The 19,890-nt window shown below is 41.4% G+C and overlaps 1 protein-coding gene across 1 annotated transcript; it reads left to right on the forward strand.

Moving 5' to 3' along the window:
- The first annotated feature begins 411 nt into the window (after nt 1–411).
- lonp1 (lon peptidase 1, mitochondrial) lies at nt 412–18,640 on the forward strand. Its single transcript, XM_033622553.2, has 21 exons — nt 412–953; nt 2,080–2,168; nt 2,619–2,738; nt 2,878–3,046; nt 4,627–4,740; nt 4,865–4,926; nt 6,382–6,511; nt 7,102–7,185; nt 7,277–7,345; nt 8,505–8,656; nt 9,974–10,112; nt 10,277–10,455; nt 10,748–10,835; nt 11,636–11,758; nt 11,906–12,022; nt 12,310–12,450; nt 14,607–14,772; nt 14,904–14,990; nt 15,125–15,252; nt 15,498–15,662; nt 17,941–18,640. Exons 1-21 carry the CDS (start codon nt 453–455, stop codon nt 18,094–18,096), a joined length of 2,979 nt encoding a protein of 992 aa, XP_033478444.1. The 5' UTR covers nt 412–452; the 3' UTR covers nt 18,097–18,640.
- Nucleotides 18,641–19,890: the final 1,250 nt, after the last annotated feature.

The raw sequence follows: 19,890 nt of genomic DNA on the forward strand, positions 1-19,890 counted from the left end.
ATCAGAAAAGCGTGAACATAGACTGTATCAAGAGTATTAACCCTCTTAATAGCAATCATTAACCTACAGTCTAAAAGAAAGACAGCTTATGTCTTTTCAAATAATAAAAAAATAACATCCCTGTTCTGTAAGTTAATCATATATTTAACATCAATCCAGAAGAATTCAACGTAAATGCATTCATAATATGAATGTTTAACTTTTTCTTACCACTGTTACAGAGCACACAGGATTCAGGGTTCTTTTGTTTTTTTAAGTTTTTTAGAAAGCATTTTCTTTGATTGCTTCAGTCTTGACATACACTTCAATACTGTATTTTTGACAAACTATGAAAACAAATTATATTTTTTATTTTATCTAATCGCATGACGCAATGTTATGTGATTAGGGCTACGTCATCAAACGTTGACGGAAGTAGGTGGTTCACATGCTGTAGAAAGATCCAGATCAACATGGCGACGTGCATGAAGATGTTCGGCGCAGCCAAACAGCTGCACAGAAATTCGGCTCTTGTAGGGAAACTAAACTGGCCCGGTGTGTTCAGGACGGGCAGCAGCCGCTTCCTCCTGACCGACACATCCGCCCAGAGCCGTCACATCCCGGTCAGCACAGCGATGACAGCTGGCTGCAGACTGACCCCCAGACCTCACAGGTGGATGCGGGTCGGAGCGGTTCTCCGCGGGCGAACCGAGCTCCTCACCCCGACCCCTCGGCCCTACATGCTTCAGGAGAGGATGTTCGGGAACCGGTCCAGTGCTGGCTTCTCCGGGGAGGACGGCGGGGACAGTGCAGGCTCTGGGGGAGAGGAGGCAGGGGGAGATGGGGGAGCGCCGTACAACGGTCCCCAGATGACAGCTCTCACCCCCATGATGGTCCCGGAGGTGTTTCCTAATGTGCCGCTGATCGCTGTGAGCAGGAACCCGGTGTTCCCCCGCTTCATCAAGATCATAGAGGTGAGGATGATGTTGTCATTGGCTTTTCTACTCTTCACTGGCTTCAAGGACACTGGGATGACGCAATCACCCATCACACTCTTGTAAGGGAGGCTGTTGTTTCTCATACAGGGGTTAACAGGATCTGCTTCAAATTGAGTTAACTGTGGAAAAAGACTCCCTTCTGAATGTGTTGTACTGTCCCTTCAGAGACTGGACGTTTTCACAGCAACCAGGAGAACATATAGGCACTGTGAAGTTCTGCAGTCATACAGCTGGAACATATTGTTCAATAGAGCATCTGTTTTAAAGTTAAAGGGGAACTAAAGCCATTTTTTAATCTAATACATGGTTTCACTGTGGTCTAATACAGTCCAAAAATATAAATTTGTGATGTTATGAGGAATAAAGTCCGGAGCTGCTCCACAGACAATGAATTGGGAAAGATGTTACAGATGACACTAACAACAGTTGATCACGTAACAAGTTTTCATACCTCTCTGGTTTCTGGCTTTGACAGAAAGTAGCTCAAGTTCACAAACACTGATTAAACTTTCCTCAACCATGGAAATAACATATTGGAATTTTTCATTCAGGCGCTGTTCCCCTTTAAAGGGACACTCCACTGATGTTACACATCAAAATGAAAGCAGCTGTAATGTCCTCTGTGGCTCCGGATGACCTTGGTCAAGGCTTAGAAAATAGTCCTGGTGATGTCACAGTGATGCCATGCGGGTTATCACAGCTCAGACTTGGAGACTTCAAATTTCTAACAGAAAGCTTGAGATACAGGCTTGCATCTTGTCTGCCACAATGTCTTTTTCGGTGCTACAACTGGGGTTAGGGTTAGAATATTCTACACTTTTTTGAAAACTCATGTGCAAAAGATATTTAACACAGAAAATGAAATATGGCTGTGTTCTAGGAAGAACGTCATCTTTTATCTGGACAGATTGATAAATGTACCAACTCCATTAGGTGTTTCAGCAGATTAGAAATTCCCATACTTGTGTTTTATTGTTTCCCAGACGATCACTGGAATGACAGGGAATGATTACCAAACTTTTTGTTCAAGGTTTTTGCTCACACTTCTTATTCATGTGCTGTCAGATGCTGAGTGTGTGTGATGTGTCTTTCTTCCTGCCAGGTAAAGAACAAAGAACTGATGGAGCTGTTGAGGAGGAAGGTTCGTCTTGCTCAGCCGTATGCTGGAGTCTTCATGAAGAGAGATGATAAGTAAGTCTGATAAGTCGCTCCTCTGCTCCACTCACTGATGGTCAGGTTGACACAGGCCTGAGAAGGAGAGCATTACCCCTTGACCATGTGCTTTGCAGGCTTTTGCCTGATTCATAAAATGTCATGTGAATGGGACAGCTGGTTTCCTTTAATGTAAGGCAAGCTGAGCATTTACTGTTGCTGCTGCTTCCTGTTAAAAGCTTTCCATGGGTTTGCCAGTGGAAGACTTCTATTTTGAAGCAGCTTCAGGAAATGAATGTATTGGTCACTGACATTATGGGACTTTGGATCTGTGGATCAGTTTTTAATTTCTCAGCCACCATTTGTATGTGATGTGATCTACTTTATATCACAGTGTGTCAATCAGTGACTGCAGTAATAAGTGACGTGCTAAGAACTTGACATACTGCTGTGTGTGTTGGTTTCAATGAGTGTTTCTCTCTCTTGCAGTAATGAGTCAGATGTGGTGGAGTCTCTAGATGCCATCTATTCTACAGGGACCTTTGTTCAGATTCATGAGATGCAGGACCTGGGAGACAAGCTGAGGATGATCGTCATGGGACACCGCAGGTTAGACACACTACTGCTGCTTTTGGGTAAAAGGCGTAGTGGTTGGTTGGAAAGGAAATCTGTAGCCTCTGCTCCCCATGGCACACTGTTACCTCTACCTTGTGTAGATCTCAGCTATATGTGTATTTTGGTCTGTCAGGATCCGGATTACAAAACAGCTGGAGGTGGAGCCTGAGGAAGCAGCAGCGACATCCCCTGTGTGGTCTGAGTCTGACTCAGAGTCTCAACCCAAACCTCAACCGAGACGCAAAACCAAACGCAGCCGCAAGGACCAACCGGGTACCCTGACGGAGCAGCTCGAGGACAAGGTCTGTAGCATGACCCTCACATGCCTCAATGCCCCTCAATGTATAGTCTGCTCAGCTGTGTGTACTCAATAGAGTCTTGGAGGCAACAAGCTCCATACAAAATGCCATGAGGTAGGGAGGCATGGTTCGGTTGTTATTTTGGGCCCAGCAGCTATTTTCTTCCCCTGGGGCCCAAACAGGATAATCCAACAATGTCGTCATATTGTAGCTCACACTGTAGATGGACAAATAATGAACTTCAGATAAGAGCAGTGCAAATACTAGATATGGGTAAACGTTTTAGCATTTAACAGTACCTTCTATGGATGCACCGAAATGAAAATTTGTGGCCGAAGCCGAAGTCGAATATTATTAAACGCTTGGCCGAATACCGAGTACCGAATACCGAATATCATTGTTTAGTTGTTGATTGCAGATGAACCCCCTCCAGATTAGTGTTGCTGCGGTATCAAAATTGGGACCCACTGTGCGATACCAATGAAAATATCATGGTTCTGAGTAGTATCACGATACCACAGCAAAAATGAGGCAATGTGCCTTTTGTCATTTATGAAAAGAAAAATCACTTTTCTATAATACATCAATGATATTTCAATGGAATAAATTACTTATTGACTTATTCATACTTCAAAAACAGCATCAATAAGTGATGAACATAGGGGGGATCAAAATAAAATAAAAAAATAAAATAAAAATCAACCAGCCATCCTCCTCCCCTGACAAGTTAAGAACAGTCCCCTCATAAGTAAAGAACAGTCCCCTCATAAGTAAAGAACAGTCCCTAAAGTGCGGTGAGGTTTGTGGGCCGTTACCTGCCACAAAGGGAGTAATGTGAACGGCTCGTTTCTCCTCTGACACGTCACATACCTTTGTTCGGCTGGCTCGGCTGTTCAGGTACTTCTGGGCAGTCATGACGCCAAGAAGAGGATATTATTGGAGCCAACTTCTCCGTCGCCCGGTAAGCCGATGGCCGCCGTACAGGAATACTGTGTCTGTGACCCCCGTTCAACCCACAATCGGTGGGATTCACCTTTCGTTTCTGCTGCTGGTTGAAATCTGTAGGCTGCTCGCACAGCGTGCTGAATGATTTAAGCCTATTTTGCTCGCTCAAAACTATTTTTAGTCGCAAATGCGAGTGCCGTGACGGACGGATCGCCACACTACCGTCATTTTATTCCGCCCGTCACGGCACGCTGTTTGATTGCGTTATCAAAACACGCCGCTATTATTCGGCCTTGCTTTTAACTTATTCCACCGAATACCAAATGTGTGTTTTTTTGCAATATTCGGCCGAATATATTCGGTTACCGAATATTCGGTGCATCCCTAGTACCTTCATTTGTTAATAATGTTTGTAAATGCAGTTTGGTATGGTATGTTTTACATTTGCACCACTGTGCATCTTCTGTGTATTTTGTCATTACAACTCAAGTTAAAATTCGTTTTTATCCAGTCGGAAATAGTTGAGCTGTTTGACTAACTATATTGTTAGTTCATTAGTGTTGGTGGTTGAAGTATTTGTAGTTTATGTTAATATTCATATTGGTGGAAGTGATTTTCACTGTGTTATTGTTGTGTAGATTTCAGAAGCAGACCTGAGTCCAGAGATTCAGCCTCTGCCCTCCTCCAATATCCTGATGGTCGAAGTGGACAACATTCAACATGAACAGTTCACTGTCACAGAGGAGGTCAAGGTACAAAACACACATTACATGGAATTGAACTTATTTCTGATTCTGTAGCAGTAATAAAACAGACGCTCTTACTGAAAAGAAAACATGTAAAAACTAGAGTCCCTGTGATGTGTGTGTCGTGTAGGCGCTGACAGCAGAGATAGTGAAGACCATCAGGGACATCATCGCACTGAACCCCCTCTACAGGTCAGTCCTCACTCTTATTTAGTTACTCAGTCATCTGACACAATCTGTCCCGACCACGTTTTATCATCCGGTTTTTGTTTGTGCTTTTATTTACATTGTACAGCTTGCAGTTCACACTTAGCCTACAGGCCTGCTTTAATGTTTGTAAAGCAGTTAAGATATGTTTGACAGCTGCTAGCTTTCTGTTAACAAATATAACCTGCACCACGAGTTCCCTCTTGATTTCCTCTATCATTTTAGTGCTCTATAGGTTTTTGCATCTGCTTGAGAAATTAATACTTCAGACTAATTTCACTTTGATTTCAGGGATTTTTCATTCTATATTTCTTTAAGTGGTTAAGCACTACATGACTGAAGTTCAGGATGAACCTGTGCACATGCATGCAAAGTATCCTGGTCATGCATCTCCTAGTTTTGGGTCATATTATGCTTTGATGATGGATGGGATGTTGTGCATAGTTTGGTGTATGTAGTAGGTATATTAATATTTAAATACAGCATTGGACATCATTTTAGAAAAATGTTTCAAGTAGATTATGCACCTGAAATTTATTACAGATTGGCTTCCTCCCTTTTGGCACCCCTCAAGCTAGTGGCAATTTAGGCACCATCTAAAGGCAGGGACACACATTAGGACTGTTAATTATTATTACAAATATGGTTTGGAAACAAGTTGGACCTGGTCTGTTTCAGTTCAGGTCAGTTGATGTTGACAGTCGGCAGATAAAATCATTTAGTGTGTGACATGTAAAGTTTCTAATCTGAGGCCTTCAGATTCAGTCGCTGACTGTCGCTCTCACAAAGATTTTTATAAACATGTTTGATGTTTGCAGCTGGCATAGGCAACTGATGGGTGTGTGTTGCCTTATAGGAACATAGCACTAAATAAACAGTATTGCCTGAAGTTAACTTTGTTTCGCAAAGTTCACTCACCTCAAGTTCCCTCTGTTGGCTCCACAGTCCCACACACTTCTACCATCCAAACTCTGAGCTTTTCCCCTCTGACTTACTTTATGAATTGTTCTGCAGAATTAATTCTGTTTGTGCTCAGCATCTGCTGAACAGTGAAGTGATTCATTAAGGCAGCAGTTGGATAAGCAGTCGTGACTAAAAGACATCATTTACAAAAACAGATATGAGCCACTCCTGAAATTATATTCCTTAAATGCACAAAAAACATGATTTATTAAAGTAAAAAAAACTTTGAGATATTTTAACAAAGCAATCCGTACAAGTTTGATATTCCTTCACTTGCACAAATAGGATTAAGTAAAGACAATGAAAACCAGAGATATACAGATAAGGCCTTCTTCTTCTGTGACTTTTTAAGTTTAATTTATAACCAGTGTTCGAATTAGTTTGAAACCAGCAGGCTCAGGAAGAAATCCAGTTGTAGTGATGCTGAAATCAAAGTGCTCTGAAATGTGCTTGTTTTTATGTGTTTGTGTTTGATAGAGAGTCCGTCCTCCAGATGATGCAGGCTGGGCAGAGAGTGGTGGATAATCCCATCTACCTCAGTGACATGGGAGCAGCTCTGACAGGAGCAGAGTCACAGGAACTACAGGACGTCCTGGAGGAGACCAATGTGAGCAGTGTGCATGCTTAAAGGCTTGTTTGGGGCTGTCTTATCTGCTCTGTGGAAGACAGTCCTGGATGATTCCTATTTGAAAGCTCAGGGAAGCGGCTGTGTGCTGCTCTTTAATGGGTGGAGAAGTTGATCATTTGCCAAACCAACCAGTTAGTTCTCATCCTTCAAGTCTTTGCTTTTAAACTGAAACATACTGTTTGAAAACTGTTGAGATAAAGCATTAACTTCCCCTGAGGAAGATGAGCAAGGAAACACCCGCAGTTACTACAGTTGATGTAAACCACAGTCAGAGTGGATGTTTTTATTTACCTCATCAGCCAGAAGGGTCCATAATAAGCCCATGTCATGATTAAAACAAAAACAAATCTGGCAACATTAAGCTTAGAGTTAGTGTTTGGTCACAAAGATGAGGACTAAGTGGTTGATTTGGCAAACAGACTTCTAGTCTTTTACTAAAGAACAGCACACAGATGCTTCCCCAAGCTTTTCAATACATATGTTATATCTTTATGTTTCTTCCATTGAAACTGTTACAGTGAATTAAAAGTGTGCAGGCCTTCTCAACCCATTGCTGTGTGTCTCTGCAGATCCCGAAGCGTCTCTACAAGGCTCTGTCTCTGCTGAAGAAGGAGTTCGAGCTTAGTAAACTGCAGCAGCGACTGGGCAGAGAGGTCAGAGGTCATCTCCAAACACGTGCGATCTATAGCGGCTGCTCAACTCATCATCCTCAGTCACTCATCTGTCTCCCTGCTCTGCTCACAGGTGGAAGAGAAAATCAAACAGACCCACAGGAAGTACCTGCTACAGGAGCAGCTCAAGATCATTAAGAAGGTAAATTGTGATGTCCGCCTGTCTGTCATTGTGTCTCAGTATTTAAGCTCGACTTACTTTTCCTGTATGTCACGCCAGTATAATAATGACTAAGTCCACCGCAGCCGACATCTGGACAGCCACGTTCCATCAAACAATCCTGCCTTGGGTAGTATTTATTGCAGGGCTATTGTACTGGATTGCATAAGATGGTAACTGTGTTTGCCATATTGCATCCATCTCCAGAATGTGTCAGGTTTTTATACTATTTTCAGACTGTTATACTGATGCACGTGATGCGAAACCAAACTTCACAGGTGCGAGTTACGCCTGGAAACTTCATGCTGTACACCATGATCAACATGTGCTGAGGTTAACATGAGCGGATCGATCAGACCAACATTATGTCATTGCCGAGACCAAGCCCCCTTTTGGGGAAGGAAATTATAGTGTCAAATATCGCAAGGAGAAAAACAGGAAAATGCCTAAAAGCTGTTGTGTAGCAGGTTAACCAAGGCTGTCACAGTGAGATTTGGAGTCACATAAGATACGTCAGTATTCACTGTCAGTGTGGTAAATGACTAAGTGATGCTGGTGACAGTAGAGCTGCTTGAGTGGGAGGCTGCTGCAGTAAAGTCAGACAGTATAGCAGCATCTGAGTGTTGTCTCCAACTATCTCATCCTAGATCAAACAGTTGGCTGTTAACAGGTTGTTTTTTTACATACAACACTTCGCCTAATCATACCTGCTGATTCAATCATATATTTATAGTAGTTCCTTGGAGATAAGGTATTGTGAATTTTCAGGTTCAGACAAGGTCGCAAAATATTTATTAGAGGTGTCTACAAGTAAACGTTTGTATAACAAGAAATAAATGCATACAGACAAGTCAAGTTATAATCCAAACACATGTCAGGTTGCATTTAGCATTTATAGGGTCTACTGTCCTCCAAAAGGGGGCCCAGACTTGACGTTTTGTGAAGTATCCATATGTGTCAGTCTTGTCTATCAGCATGCAAGTCAGTCACACTTGACAATGGTGATAAATCATACGGTGGATCTGTAAGACCCGGCCTGCAGGTTCCAGGCCAGCTACAACAGCAACAGAGAGAGAGTTGTGAATAAGACAAAGACAGTGTGTTGCCATTAACTCACCATTGTAGGGGATGTTGTTTTCAGGAGCTGGGTCTGGAAAAAGAGGACAAAGAAGCTATCGAGGAGAAGTTCAGAGAGAGACTCAAAGAGAGGACTGTCCCACAGCACATAATGGACGTCATCAATGAAGAACTCAACAAACTGGGACTGCTGGACAACCACTCCTCAGAGTTCAAGTAAGTCTTGTGCAATTTTTGTCCCACTAACCTGAGAGGGCCTTTAACTTATGATGTCACTTGGTTGGCTTGACGAACACTTACGTCTAGAACAAGTTACCTTGACAACTACTGAGCAGAGCAGCATGACATGGAGCTTAGGTATTTATGAGCTCTGGAAAATGATGCCTGATGTCATAATGACTCCCGGACCGTTTTCTCTCTAGTGCTATATTCAGGCTCACTTATCTCCACCTTTGTAATCTAATCTATTTAATGCAACAGCATTTACTTAGGGCATCCATGCTTCAGTGAAAACTGTACTCTCTTTGCCTGTACATGGTGCATGTCATCTGTTCAGCCTGCAGATCTGTTGCAATTAGATGATTATGAGTCTTGTTTCATGTGGTTGGTATCAGTTGTACTCTCACTGGTTTCCCGCCAACAGGGAATAGATTCTTTTGTGGTTTGCGCACCAAATTTTGAACCATTTGGGGCATTTCGACTTTATTTAAATGGTTTGGAGCCTGAAAAACCACATTCTACAGATTGGAAGGCTGGAGTCTTGCATGTACACCCTCTGTTGACAACACAACCTTGAATACAATGATTCCACTTAGAATTGGTGGAAACACAGGCTGGTTGTGACAAAGCACCAAGGTTTCAAGAATCCTGAATGGAACTGCTTTTAAGAGTTAGAGCTAGTTTGGTGAAAAAGGGCCGTCTGTGTCAAGTGCCAAGTTAAACTCTTGTCTGCTCTGGGTGACTGACCCTACTGTCCAAAGTTAAAGGTACCTTGTGGACTTTGTGACCACCAGTAGCAATGTCCTTTCTAGTGGGCCCTTGTTTTGTTTGTGTTGTATTCTCACACACAGGTGATGAGATACAGATTTCTGCCAATGGTTTCACACTCTTCCAGTGGTTGTGGTGGTAAGATGCCAAGAAAAAAAGTAACAATATGCCAGCAAACGGCAGTGAAGAGAAAGACTGGTAGTTGGCAGGGTTTAAATCATTCCAAAAAATTGCGTTTTGCCAATGTTTTCTGAGGAGGTAGATGAATTAAGCAGGTTTGTTTAGACCTAAAAAATACACACACTGAGCTTTGATGAGAAATGCTGAGTGTAAACAGAACGTGGATGGATTTAAAAAAATTGTGTTCAGAAGAAAAGTCCACAGGAAGGCTTTAATCTTTCCGCAGCTAAGCTCCGTCTGTTGTTTGCACTTGTAGTTCTGTTCATACAACAGACACATTTCACACTGAGGATACTAAAATCATCTCTGCACTGTTTTACACTGCAACAAACAGAAACAAACAACATTAACAATTGTGTGTTTCAGTGTAACCCGTAATTACCTGGACTGGCTGACCAGCATGCCGTGGGGCACCAACAGTGAAGAGAATTTATCACTGGAGAGAGCCAAAGAGGTTCTGGAAGAAGATCATTATGGAATGGACGATGTTAAGAAGCGCATATTGGTGAGCAAACACACACACAAACACACACAGCATTTAAAAACACAAGGAAGGAAAACATTTTTTTTTACTTGGAAAGCAGTTGTTCAGATACAGCTATTCACTCATCAGCTGCAGAGTTTTTTCTTTTTGGAAATGAACATGACTTACTCTCTGTGTTTGTGCAGGAATTCATAGCAGTGAGCCAGCTGCGTGGCTCCACCCAGGGGAAGATCTTATGTTTCTACGGTCCTCCAGGTGTAGGAAAGACCTCCATCGCCCGCTCCATAGCCAGAGCCCTCAACAGAGAGTACTTCAGGTTCAGCGTGGGAGGCATGACCGATGTGGCAGAGATTAAAGGACACAGGTCTGGAAGTCTGTACTACCATTGTCACCTCTGTTTGAGTCTAAATATTTTTTTAAAGAAAAATCCTGCATAGTATATCTTAAATGTTCTGCTTTTTCAATATGTGTTGTATAAACTGTTCTTACTGGTGAATTAATACAACACCATGTTGTGGAACAATAACAGTAATTAAATGTTCTGATTCATTGGCCGATACAAAATTGGCCAGATACAGTATGCCATTCATCCCTAGTTACAACTTGATTTAATATAGGGACATGGTTTTCTGAAATGCGATTGTGTGTGTGTCCAGGAGAACATATGTTGGAGCAATGCCAGGGAAGATTATCCAGTGCCTGAAGAAAACCAAGACAGAGAACCCTCTGGTGCTCATAGACGAGGTCAGTATGGTGATGCTGCTCCTGTAGCCTTTTACGTGCAATAGAAACCATCAGTGCAACACCCATATAACTGTCAGACTCTTTCTTGTTACTAGTTTTAGCTTCAGTTACCTGTAGATGACTTGGTTCATACAACCAGGAGTGTTTTACATGTTTACTGTGGTTGAAACAGAGTGACGTGGAAAACCAGTATTTATATGGAAATAACTTCAATCATAGCATTAAAATTATGCTCTCACATATAACATACTGTTTAACCACTGCCCTTCTGCCACCTAAACAATACTAAAACTCACACACTTTGTATATAAACAAGCTGTTAAGGTCTTGGACGATTAACTTAAAAGCTACTATCACTTAACTATACTTTGTAGGGATGTTGTCCTTACCTGGCAAAACATATTAAATTCCACATGGTTTTGGTTATTTGTTTGTACCTCCCCCACTTAGCACATTCATAATTCATAAAAATGTTGAGGATGGATTTCAGATCAACAGTGTTGTCCCAAGATGGACACAACACTGAAGCCCTATTCGCATAGGACTATTTTTAGCTGGGGACTTCTAGTAATTTGTACTAATTGCAGAGGTTGTCTGAGATCTTTGTCCTGTGCCAATCTGCCATGTTCTTATTTTGTCAAGTAAAAGTTCCACTACAATATATATTTTGCGAGATACAGAGGTCATGTTATAATATTAGTACCATGTAAATTGGCATGTATGTACAGTCTGTAGGTATGTGTGGGTATATTTATACATACATATTCATGTACTGTGTTTCTCTAACCTGTCATTATCAGGTGGATAAGATGGGTCGTGGTTACCAGGGTGATCCATCCTCCGCACTGCTGGAGCTTCTGGATCCTGAGCAGAATGCCAACTTTCTCGACCACTACCTGGATGTTCCTGTAGATCTGTCAAAGGTAGGAGTGTGTAATCAGTGCGACCAGTAAAGCTTTCTTGTAGTGTTTTCTTCCAGAAAAAAGTTCATTTTACATTAATTCAAGTGGAAAATTACACATAAAGCACAGTTTATTTAAGCTCTGCACATCTGTGTCTGCTCCAAAAAGGTTTTGTTTATCTGCACGGCCAATGTGACTGACACCATCCCAGAGCCTCTCAGAGACAGGATGGAGATGATCAATGTGTCTGGATATGTGGCCCAGGAGAAACTGGCTATTGCTCAGGTAACACCAGTGTCAACCTCTGCACTTATGTGATTGTGGGGGAATATACATATATATACTAAAACTTAAATACTGTGTACAGTTAACAATGTTGTGTTGTCAAACTTTTGACATAGTTTTTGCCCTGTAAATGATGCTGTATATCAAAGTGTTGCTCCTATAATTGTCGTACAGTTTAATGATAGTGGTATATTTTTCCTCACAGTTTGGGTAACAAGTTGTAAGTAAAAAATTGATATGCTTTGCTATTATCTCATTTCTATGTCTCTGTCTGTCTGTCTATCCAGCAATACCTGGTCCCTCAGCTGCGCACTCTGTGCGGTTTGACTGAGGAAAAGGCCTCGATCTCATCTGACGCCCTCGGTCTGCTCATCAAGCAGTACTGCAGGGAGTCTGGAGTCAGGAACCTGCAGAAACAAGTTGAAAAGGTAAAATACTGCAAAGCTTTGTTCTGGCTGCACTAAACCAGAGCTCACGTGCATTAGGCTACACAGAACAAAGATTTCTGTCTTAATCGGCAGCACAATCTGCATACACGCTACCGGTCAAATGTTAAAGAAAACCCTCATCTTTTTTTACGCATATTTAAGCAGTTAAAGTCCAATGACTAAACTAAATTGAGACAAAGGTAAGCTGTAAACTGCCAGAGGTTAAAAAAAAGCTTAGGTTTCAAAAAATAGTAATAATAATGAAAATTTTGGGGATATATAAAAAGTTCCTTTTCAGGGAACAAGTTATGGATTAACAACTCCAGCAGTTCTGCAGCAATGGGTATAAATTTATCTTTGAAAGATGATGCTCCCACTTTTGTGACTACTGACAGTCCCTCTGTCTGTATAACAGCGGTGCTGAAACAGTCTTAACTGCACCCTGTGAAACATTATTTGGACAATACCGCACAGCAGGAAGTCATATATTGCTATCAAGAAAGCCAACAAAAAGGCAATTAACAAAGGCAGCCTGACAGACAATTATAACCCTTAAAAGTGTAAAGGCCCAAATGCACTGAAAGTGATAATTGATGCGGCTCATTTGATGTGTGTTAATTGATGCTCCTATGGCACACTGTAGGCATCACATTTCAAATTGCAGCCCCACAGAACCAGCAGTATTTGGAAAAAAGTCACTATATATATACACAGGCAGGAACCAGCCATGTCTTATAATTTTTTTCTTCTATGTAGGTGAAAATTATATAGCTGATCATAACTCTATACTAAGTTGATTATGTTCTTAGGTGTATGTTGGAAATTAAGTTATATGACCAGTAGATGTCAGAAAACCTAGATGATATGAGGTGGGTCTGTTATGCCAATGTAGTTACAACTGTATTATTCATAATGCTTTAAGCAAACAGAGCTTACATCAACTGTTGCCCCAAATCGATATGCAGTCTGGCTGCATGTCCACTTCTCTGTCTCTCCTCTCTGTTTCACTGACTTTGATCACTGGGACCTCATTTGACACTCCAAAATTGAAACAAGCTCAGAATAGAAGTCTCAAAGCAGATAGACGCACCTCATAACACTTCTGGTGTGTGTTTAGGCATTTAAAACAATAGGTGTACATAGACTTAGACACATGCGTCAGAAGCTTTCAGTGCATTTGAGCTGTATGTGTTTCTTTGAGAGAGTCAGTGAGTACAGTTTACTTCACCATCAAAAGGCACTCGGAAATTGGAGGACGCTTTTGTACGAAGAGGTTTAGCAGAACTAAAAAGTAATCATTAAGATAAGAAGAAAATGCCTGGGCCATAAAGCACTGCCAGTGGACTACTGAAGACTGGAGGAAGAAAGTCTCATGAATCAAAACTGAAATTGTCTGTTTATCTTATCTTATCTTATCTTATCTTATCTTCACATGGGTTTTTGTATGCTGTTGAGTAGGCAAAATGTTCCTCCTCGGTGTGTGACACCCACAGTCAAACTCGGAGAAAGAAGGGTGATGGTCTCAGGCTCTTTTGCTAGATCCAGTGTTGGCGACTCACACAGGATGACAGTGTACTCACTGACGCTGAACCAAAAGAGCTACCACAAAGCAAAGCATTTCACAAGTGCAACACATTTGTAGGAACTTCTGCAACAATGTTGCAAAGTACTTTCCAAACAATACTTGATTTCCATTGGAGAGGAAATGCCGCGAGTGTGTTTGGCTGCTAAACTCTTTTTAAAGTTACAATTGATCGTGCTTGAATTTCAGAGTACATCAAAACTTTAAATTGGGTACAGTTCAATAAAAACTGAAAAATGGTTTTAAAACATTTGATCGGCACTGTACTTTCTGCAACTACAACATCCTTTAGGACCAGCAGGAATTGCTGGTGTTTGCAGTGGGTGGGACGTAGGATGCAGGAGTAGGATGGTTCAGAAAGCAACAGAACAACACCTGCTTAACTAATCTTGAAGTCACATTTATTTATTTGGAAAGTGATAACTCTGCAGATGGACTGTGGCTCTGTGGGACAAAAACAATATAATTTCTAATTTTAGTGGCACATTGACACCAGAAAGTAGCACATCCTTCAGTGTTTGTTTGGTGTGTGTTTTTGTGTGTGTGTGTAATCCCTTTTCCATCTGTCTGTCAGGTTTTCCGTAAGGTGGCATTCTCTATTGTCAGCGGCGAGAAAACCTCAGTGACTGTTACACCTGACAACCTGCAGGACTATGTGGGTAAACCTATTTTCACAGTGGATCGAATGTACGACGTCACCCCACCAGGAGTGGTTATGGGGCTGGCATGGACTGCTATGGGTGAGAGAGACATACACACACACACACACACACACACACACACACACTCACACACACTCATACATAAAAACCCAGTACCAGTGTAAGATGTAAAATGCTGAAAGTCCGCCCGCATTCTGTCCTCTGTGTAGGAGGCTCAACGTTGTTTATCGAGACTTCACTGCGCCGTCCTTCTGGAGGAGCGGACACTAAAGGAGAGGGGTCACTGGAGGTTACAGGTTAGTCACAAAGGGCCACCAACAGAGTCACTCTGCAGGGTTTAGATTAAATCAAACACTGCCAAGCACCAGTCTGATATCTTCACCACATACTGAACAGAGAACATATTAACAGTGTTGCTGCTCCTCTGCAGGTCAGCTGGGTGATGTTATGAAGGAAAGTGCAAAGATTGCTTCAACCTTCGCCAGAGCCTTCCTGATGACCCAGGAACCAGAAAATCACTTTTTGGTCAACTCCCACCTACACCTGCATGTTCCTGAGGTAACCAGGAAGATTACTATCGCTTAATCTTTTTTATTCTTTTCACTTAACCTTCACTAAATAGTAGTCGTGAGAAATTACATTTCATTTGTGTTGCATTTTTCACAAACTGAAGTGCTTGAAGCTGCTGTGTGTGGATTTGAAAATGTCCTGTTTTGACGTCCCCATGATACGATCAATAATACACTGTGGCCGGCAGCAGCGCTACTTCCTATCTCTTTGTTTATAATGTCACTTGATTCTAGGGGGCAACTCCCAAGGATGGACCAAGCGCTGGCTGCACCATTGTTACAGCACTGTTGTCCCTGGCAACCAACCGGTCGGTGCGTCAGAATGTAGCCATGACTGGTGAAGTGTCACTGACCGGCAAAATACTGCCAGTAGGAGGAATCAAAGAGAAAACTATCGCTGTAAGTACAAGACAGACACACACACACACACACACACAAAATGTATATATATATATATATATATATATATATAAATGGTTCCCAAACACTTTTTCTGGGTGGAGAAAGTTTTCATTCAGTGTAAAGCAGCTGTGAACAACTGACACTATAAGAGCTACTCATTAATTTATGGATAAATAAAGGCTAATTTACAGAGGTTTGTGCTTTAACCACATTCAGCATTCATTTCTGATTCTGATTTAAATGTATCTATTGATTAGAGAATGATTAAATAAATGGTTTGTTTATTTAACTCAGTGCTGCTGTATTTGAACGAACCTCCCGCTGGTACAGTGTGTGCTCTTTGCTGGGCACCAAAAATACCATACAGAGTGGAACAGCAAATTTTAAGGTCAGGAAAATACCAAAGTGTCAGAGTGCTGCTTGTGCTGGTCATTGTGCTCTCACAAAAATAAGGGCTCTGAAACTTGTTAACATTAATCTTGTTAATAATGGTGTTGAGCTGCTTTGGGGAGGCACATGTGAAAACTAAAATCTAGCAAAACCAGGTAGAAAAAATACAAAAAAATGAACATAATTAGTCAGATTTCCACAATTTCAAAATACATGTCGTAGCAATTATCATGCTGTACACCAAGGTTGGACATAGCCACCGTAACGTCACCCATTGGTTTGCGGACTCCTCCTGTTTTGAAACCATGTTTGGCATTTTGTCTGTCGCCATCTTGGATTTTGGAGCCAGTAGTGACCATATTTGGACGAGAGGGTGGAGATATTTTAGTACAACAGTACACTGAACAAGAGTTTTTTTTAGGCCACCAAAACTTAACTATTAACTCTCATTAACTGAAAACACACTGAAATAGTGACAGCTACAGCTATGCTCATATTCTGTGATTCTGGTGTTGTACCATGGTTACGTTACCTAACCAACACTGTTGCTCTGGTAGTGACTTGTCAACAGATGACACCCACTTGTCACTCAAGTCAGCCATGCTTTTAAGTAGGCATTACTTTAAAGTGAATATTTCAGGTTGGGGGTCACTATGAGTCAGTGTGTAGGAACTTGATTGTCATTAAAAAAATTTAAAAATATACACAGCTGCAACTTTGGGAGTCGTATTAGTTACTTCTGTATTTATAAAATCGCTAAACCGGAAGTGACATAGCATGGGGGAGTCCTGTATTCCAAGTACAGTAGAAGTACAGTAAAACAACGAGATAATGACTAGCTTTGACAGTGAGGAGGTTGTAAATGTTTATGCCGTGACATATGATGGGCCACAACCCTACAACTTTGAGCTAGCCAGACGGCAAAGGGAGCCAGAGCAGCCTAGGGTTAGGAGAAATGACGGTCAGAGGAGAGATACAGAGTTGTGGTGTGAGGAGAATGAATGGAGAGCTAGGCAGGTGTCCTGGTGAGTGGCCAGGCTAGCTAGTACTAGCTAGCAATATCTAACGCTGTGTTCACATCTTAACAATCAATAGGGGCCACCAGCACTGACCATTTATATTAACAGTGGAAGGAAATAATATAATTAGGAGGATAATCCATATAGTCAATAACAGTGTATTAGCCTTCCGTTTCATGTGCATGATCACTGGCGCCTGAGCAAGTGTAGCTTGCCACTGACTTCAGAGCGTAAACGTGACTTTGCATCCCCATTATGCAAAACTGAAAGGACTGAGACAACCCGGTGTAATGTGGTAATAATGCAGACTCAAGCCGAGGCGGTGTATGAGGAAGAACGAGCCTGCTAAACACTCGTTTTGTCGCAGACCGAATGGCACACCAAAGGGAGTCACTCTTGGAACCATCCTCAAGTGGCCATTAGACAAACTGCAGTTTTCGGCACTTCCACGTTGGCTTCATTTTTCAGCCGCTGGAGGGTGCATCTTGGGCTGTGTGGGTGCTGCAGTCTATGTTCTTCACAACTGTGGAGTACCCATGTAAAGCGGTGTCATGGTCAGGGATAAAGTAGTTTTAAGGAAAGTAGAGTACGACTTGAATATGAGAGACCAATAATCCTGAAATTTTGGGCGTGTCCAAAAATGGTGAGCAAGAGTGTCCTCAGCACCTGGCATTAGCAGTAGTTGTTTAGAGGTTTCTGTTGGTCAACATGTTGGATGAATTCATAAAGTGACAACACAAGCCTTAGTCCCCACTGCTGACAGGACAAAGGTATCTAGTTGTTTTTGTAGAACATTTTGAAATATATTTCAAACCAGTGTGCACATTTACTTCAGAATTTGAGCTAGATTTTCTTGTCCCTATCAGGCTCGTCGTGCTGGTGTGACCTGCATCATCCTGCCAAGTGAGAACAGGAAAGACTTCTCTGACCTCCCGGACTACATCAGCCAGGGCCTGGAGGTCCACTTTGTGGATCACTACAGCCAAATCTACCCCATCGTTTTCCCAAAGGACCAGTCTTAACCTGCTTTCAACTGCAGCCTTAAAACCAAGGCAAGGTGGACCAAGACTTCTTTTCACGGCACTTCAGAATCCAGAACCTGTTTGTTACCACCTAACACTAATTATCATTCAGGTTGTAGTTGCAGTAAATATGCAGTTTGGACGCTGGGGTCCCACTGTGGAGAATGGCACTAGATTATCTGTTCCAAAACCACTGACAGGAACAGCTGGCTCGATGATCACTCACATATAATTCAGTTTCAGTCACCACAGGAAGCCTGAATGTAGGAGGTTTGTCATGCGAATAAGACAGCATCACTGAACTGAAACCATGCAACACACTGTGCTGAAGATGGACATACACAGTAACATGGTAACTATGGTGATGATAAGCACTGGATGAGCATCCCAGGATATGATGTCATCGACATTACTGCCAGGCAGCCTGTTTACCCACAGCTCTCATTACAGGGACTGTGGATGGACTCTTTCATAGATTTGTTATATTATTTTATTTTATTATTGGCCAGATGTGATGTTGAAATAAATTAAATCATAAATGCAACTCTGCCTGCTGCTGTTTTCTTTACTGATCCACCTGTGAACCTGTGAATGGATTATTAATTGACGCTACAGAGATTCAATCAAACTGTGTAGTTTATCAGTTATTTTTATCCTTAAAAAAGTTATTTACAACCAAAAACAAGAAGATGTCAAAGATACATACCATATTTACATAACACAACATGACAAATGTCACAAATAATGAATAATGAAAGATAAACAGGAAAAGTAGGTATGTGTGTTAGTGTGGTATGTGTGCATTTACACCTGCAATGTGGAGACCAAAATTTAAATGCCTCAAAGAAATGTTTTCTTGAAGTTTTTCACGAGCGTCCACTTGGACTCAAGAATGAACTGATCACATTTTGGTGGTCAAAGGTCACTCTGACCTCACAGAACATATTTTTGGCCAGAACTTAAGAATTAAGACACTAATCATAATAAAATTTCAAATAAATGTCAAATAGGATAGGATGATGAAATGATGACATTTTATAGCCAAAAGGTCAGCTTCACTGTGGTATCATAATGTTCTGCAGAAACACCTTTCTGGCCATTATTCAGTGTCATAACTCAGGAACAGAAGGGGAGACATTTGTTCAGATACTGTATTGGTGACTCTAATCTTGGGTGTCCACCTTGAAGCTGTGCCAGATTTATAGATATCCTGTGCTGTCTGGTTGAAGATGTGTGTGAAGCAGCCAGGTTTTAGAATACACAGCTTCATTGTAGCAGCATTTAAAGCACTGTCAGCTGTCATGGCTTCAAATGACTCTGGACAGACATGGATGTAAACTGAAACTGCAGCTTGACTGGTTCGTGAAGGCATACAAAGGCAAGGCGGTAATTCTAGTTTTTTGTCAGTGTGTGAAAAACTAATCTCAACTTTTTGGACCCAAAGTCAAATATATAAATACATGAAATACTCAGAAAACACATAAAGGCATGGCAGCACATGAACAGGCACTTAGTACAAGATCAATAGACTGGACTTAAAATTTAAAAAAAAGGGAGCTTTAAGTATTTTTAAAATGTATGTGATTATTTCACAATTTCGTGACAAAATTGTGTATGTTATTTGTATTTCTTCTAATTATTATTTTTCTCCTAATGTGTATGTTATTTGTATTTCTTCTAATTGTTGTTTTCTCCTAATGTCTTATTTATTTATTTATTTATTTAGCATTGACACTTTCGGTTTCTATAACTGGGGATTACCTTATTAGCTTCTTTGGGGGCAGTCAGTCGCAT

The sequence above is a fragment of the Epinephelus lanceolatus genome, chromosome 6 (assembly GCF_041903045.1).
Source record: "Epinephelus lanceolatus isolate andai-2023 chromosome 6, ASM4190304v1, whole genome shotgun sequence".
In the NCBI taxonomy this organism is placed as follows: domain Eukaryota; kingdom Metazoa; phylum Chordata; class Actinopteri; order Perciformes; family Serranidae; genus Epinephelus; species Epinephelus lanceolatus.

Coding starts and splice junctions, on each gene's coding strand:
- lonp1 (XM_033622553.2), top strand. CDS start 453: ATGGCGACGTGCATGAAGATGTTCGGCGCAGCCAAACAGCTGCACAGA. Junction 4,927..6,381: donor GCACTGAACCCCCTCTACAG/GTCAGTCCTCAC, acceptor TGTGTTTGATAG/AGAGTCCGTCCTCCAGATGA. Junction 10,113..10,276: donor ATGTTAAGAAGCGCATATTG/GTGAGCAAACAC, acceptor GTGTTTGTGCAG/GAATTCATAGCAGTGAGCCA.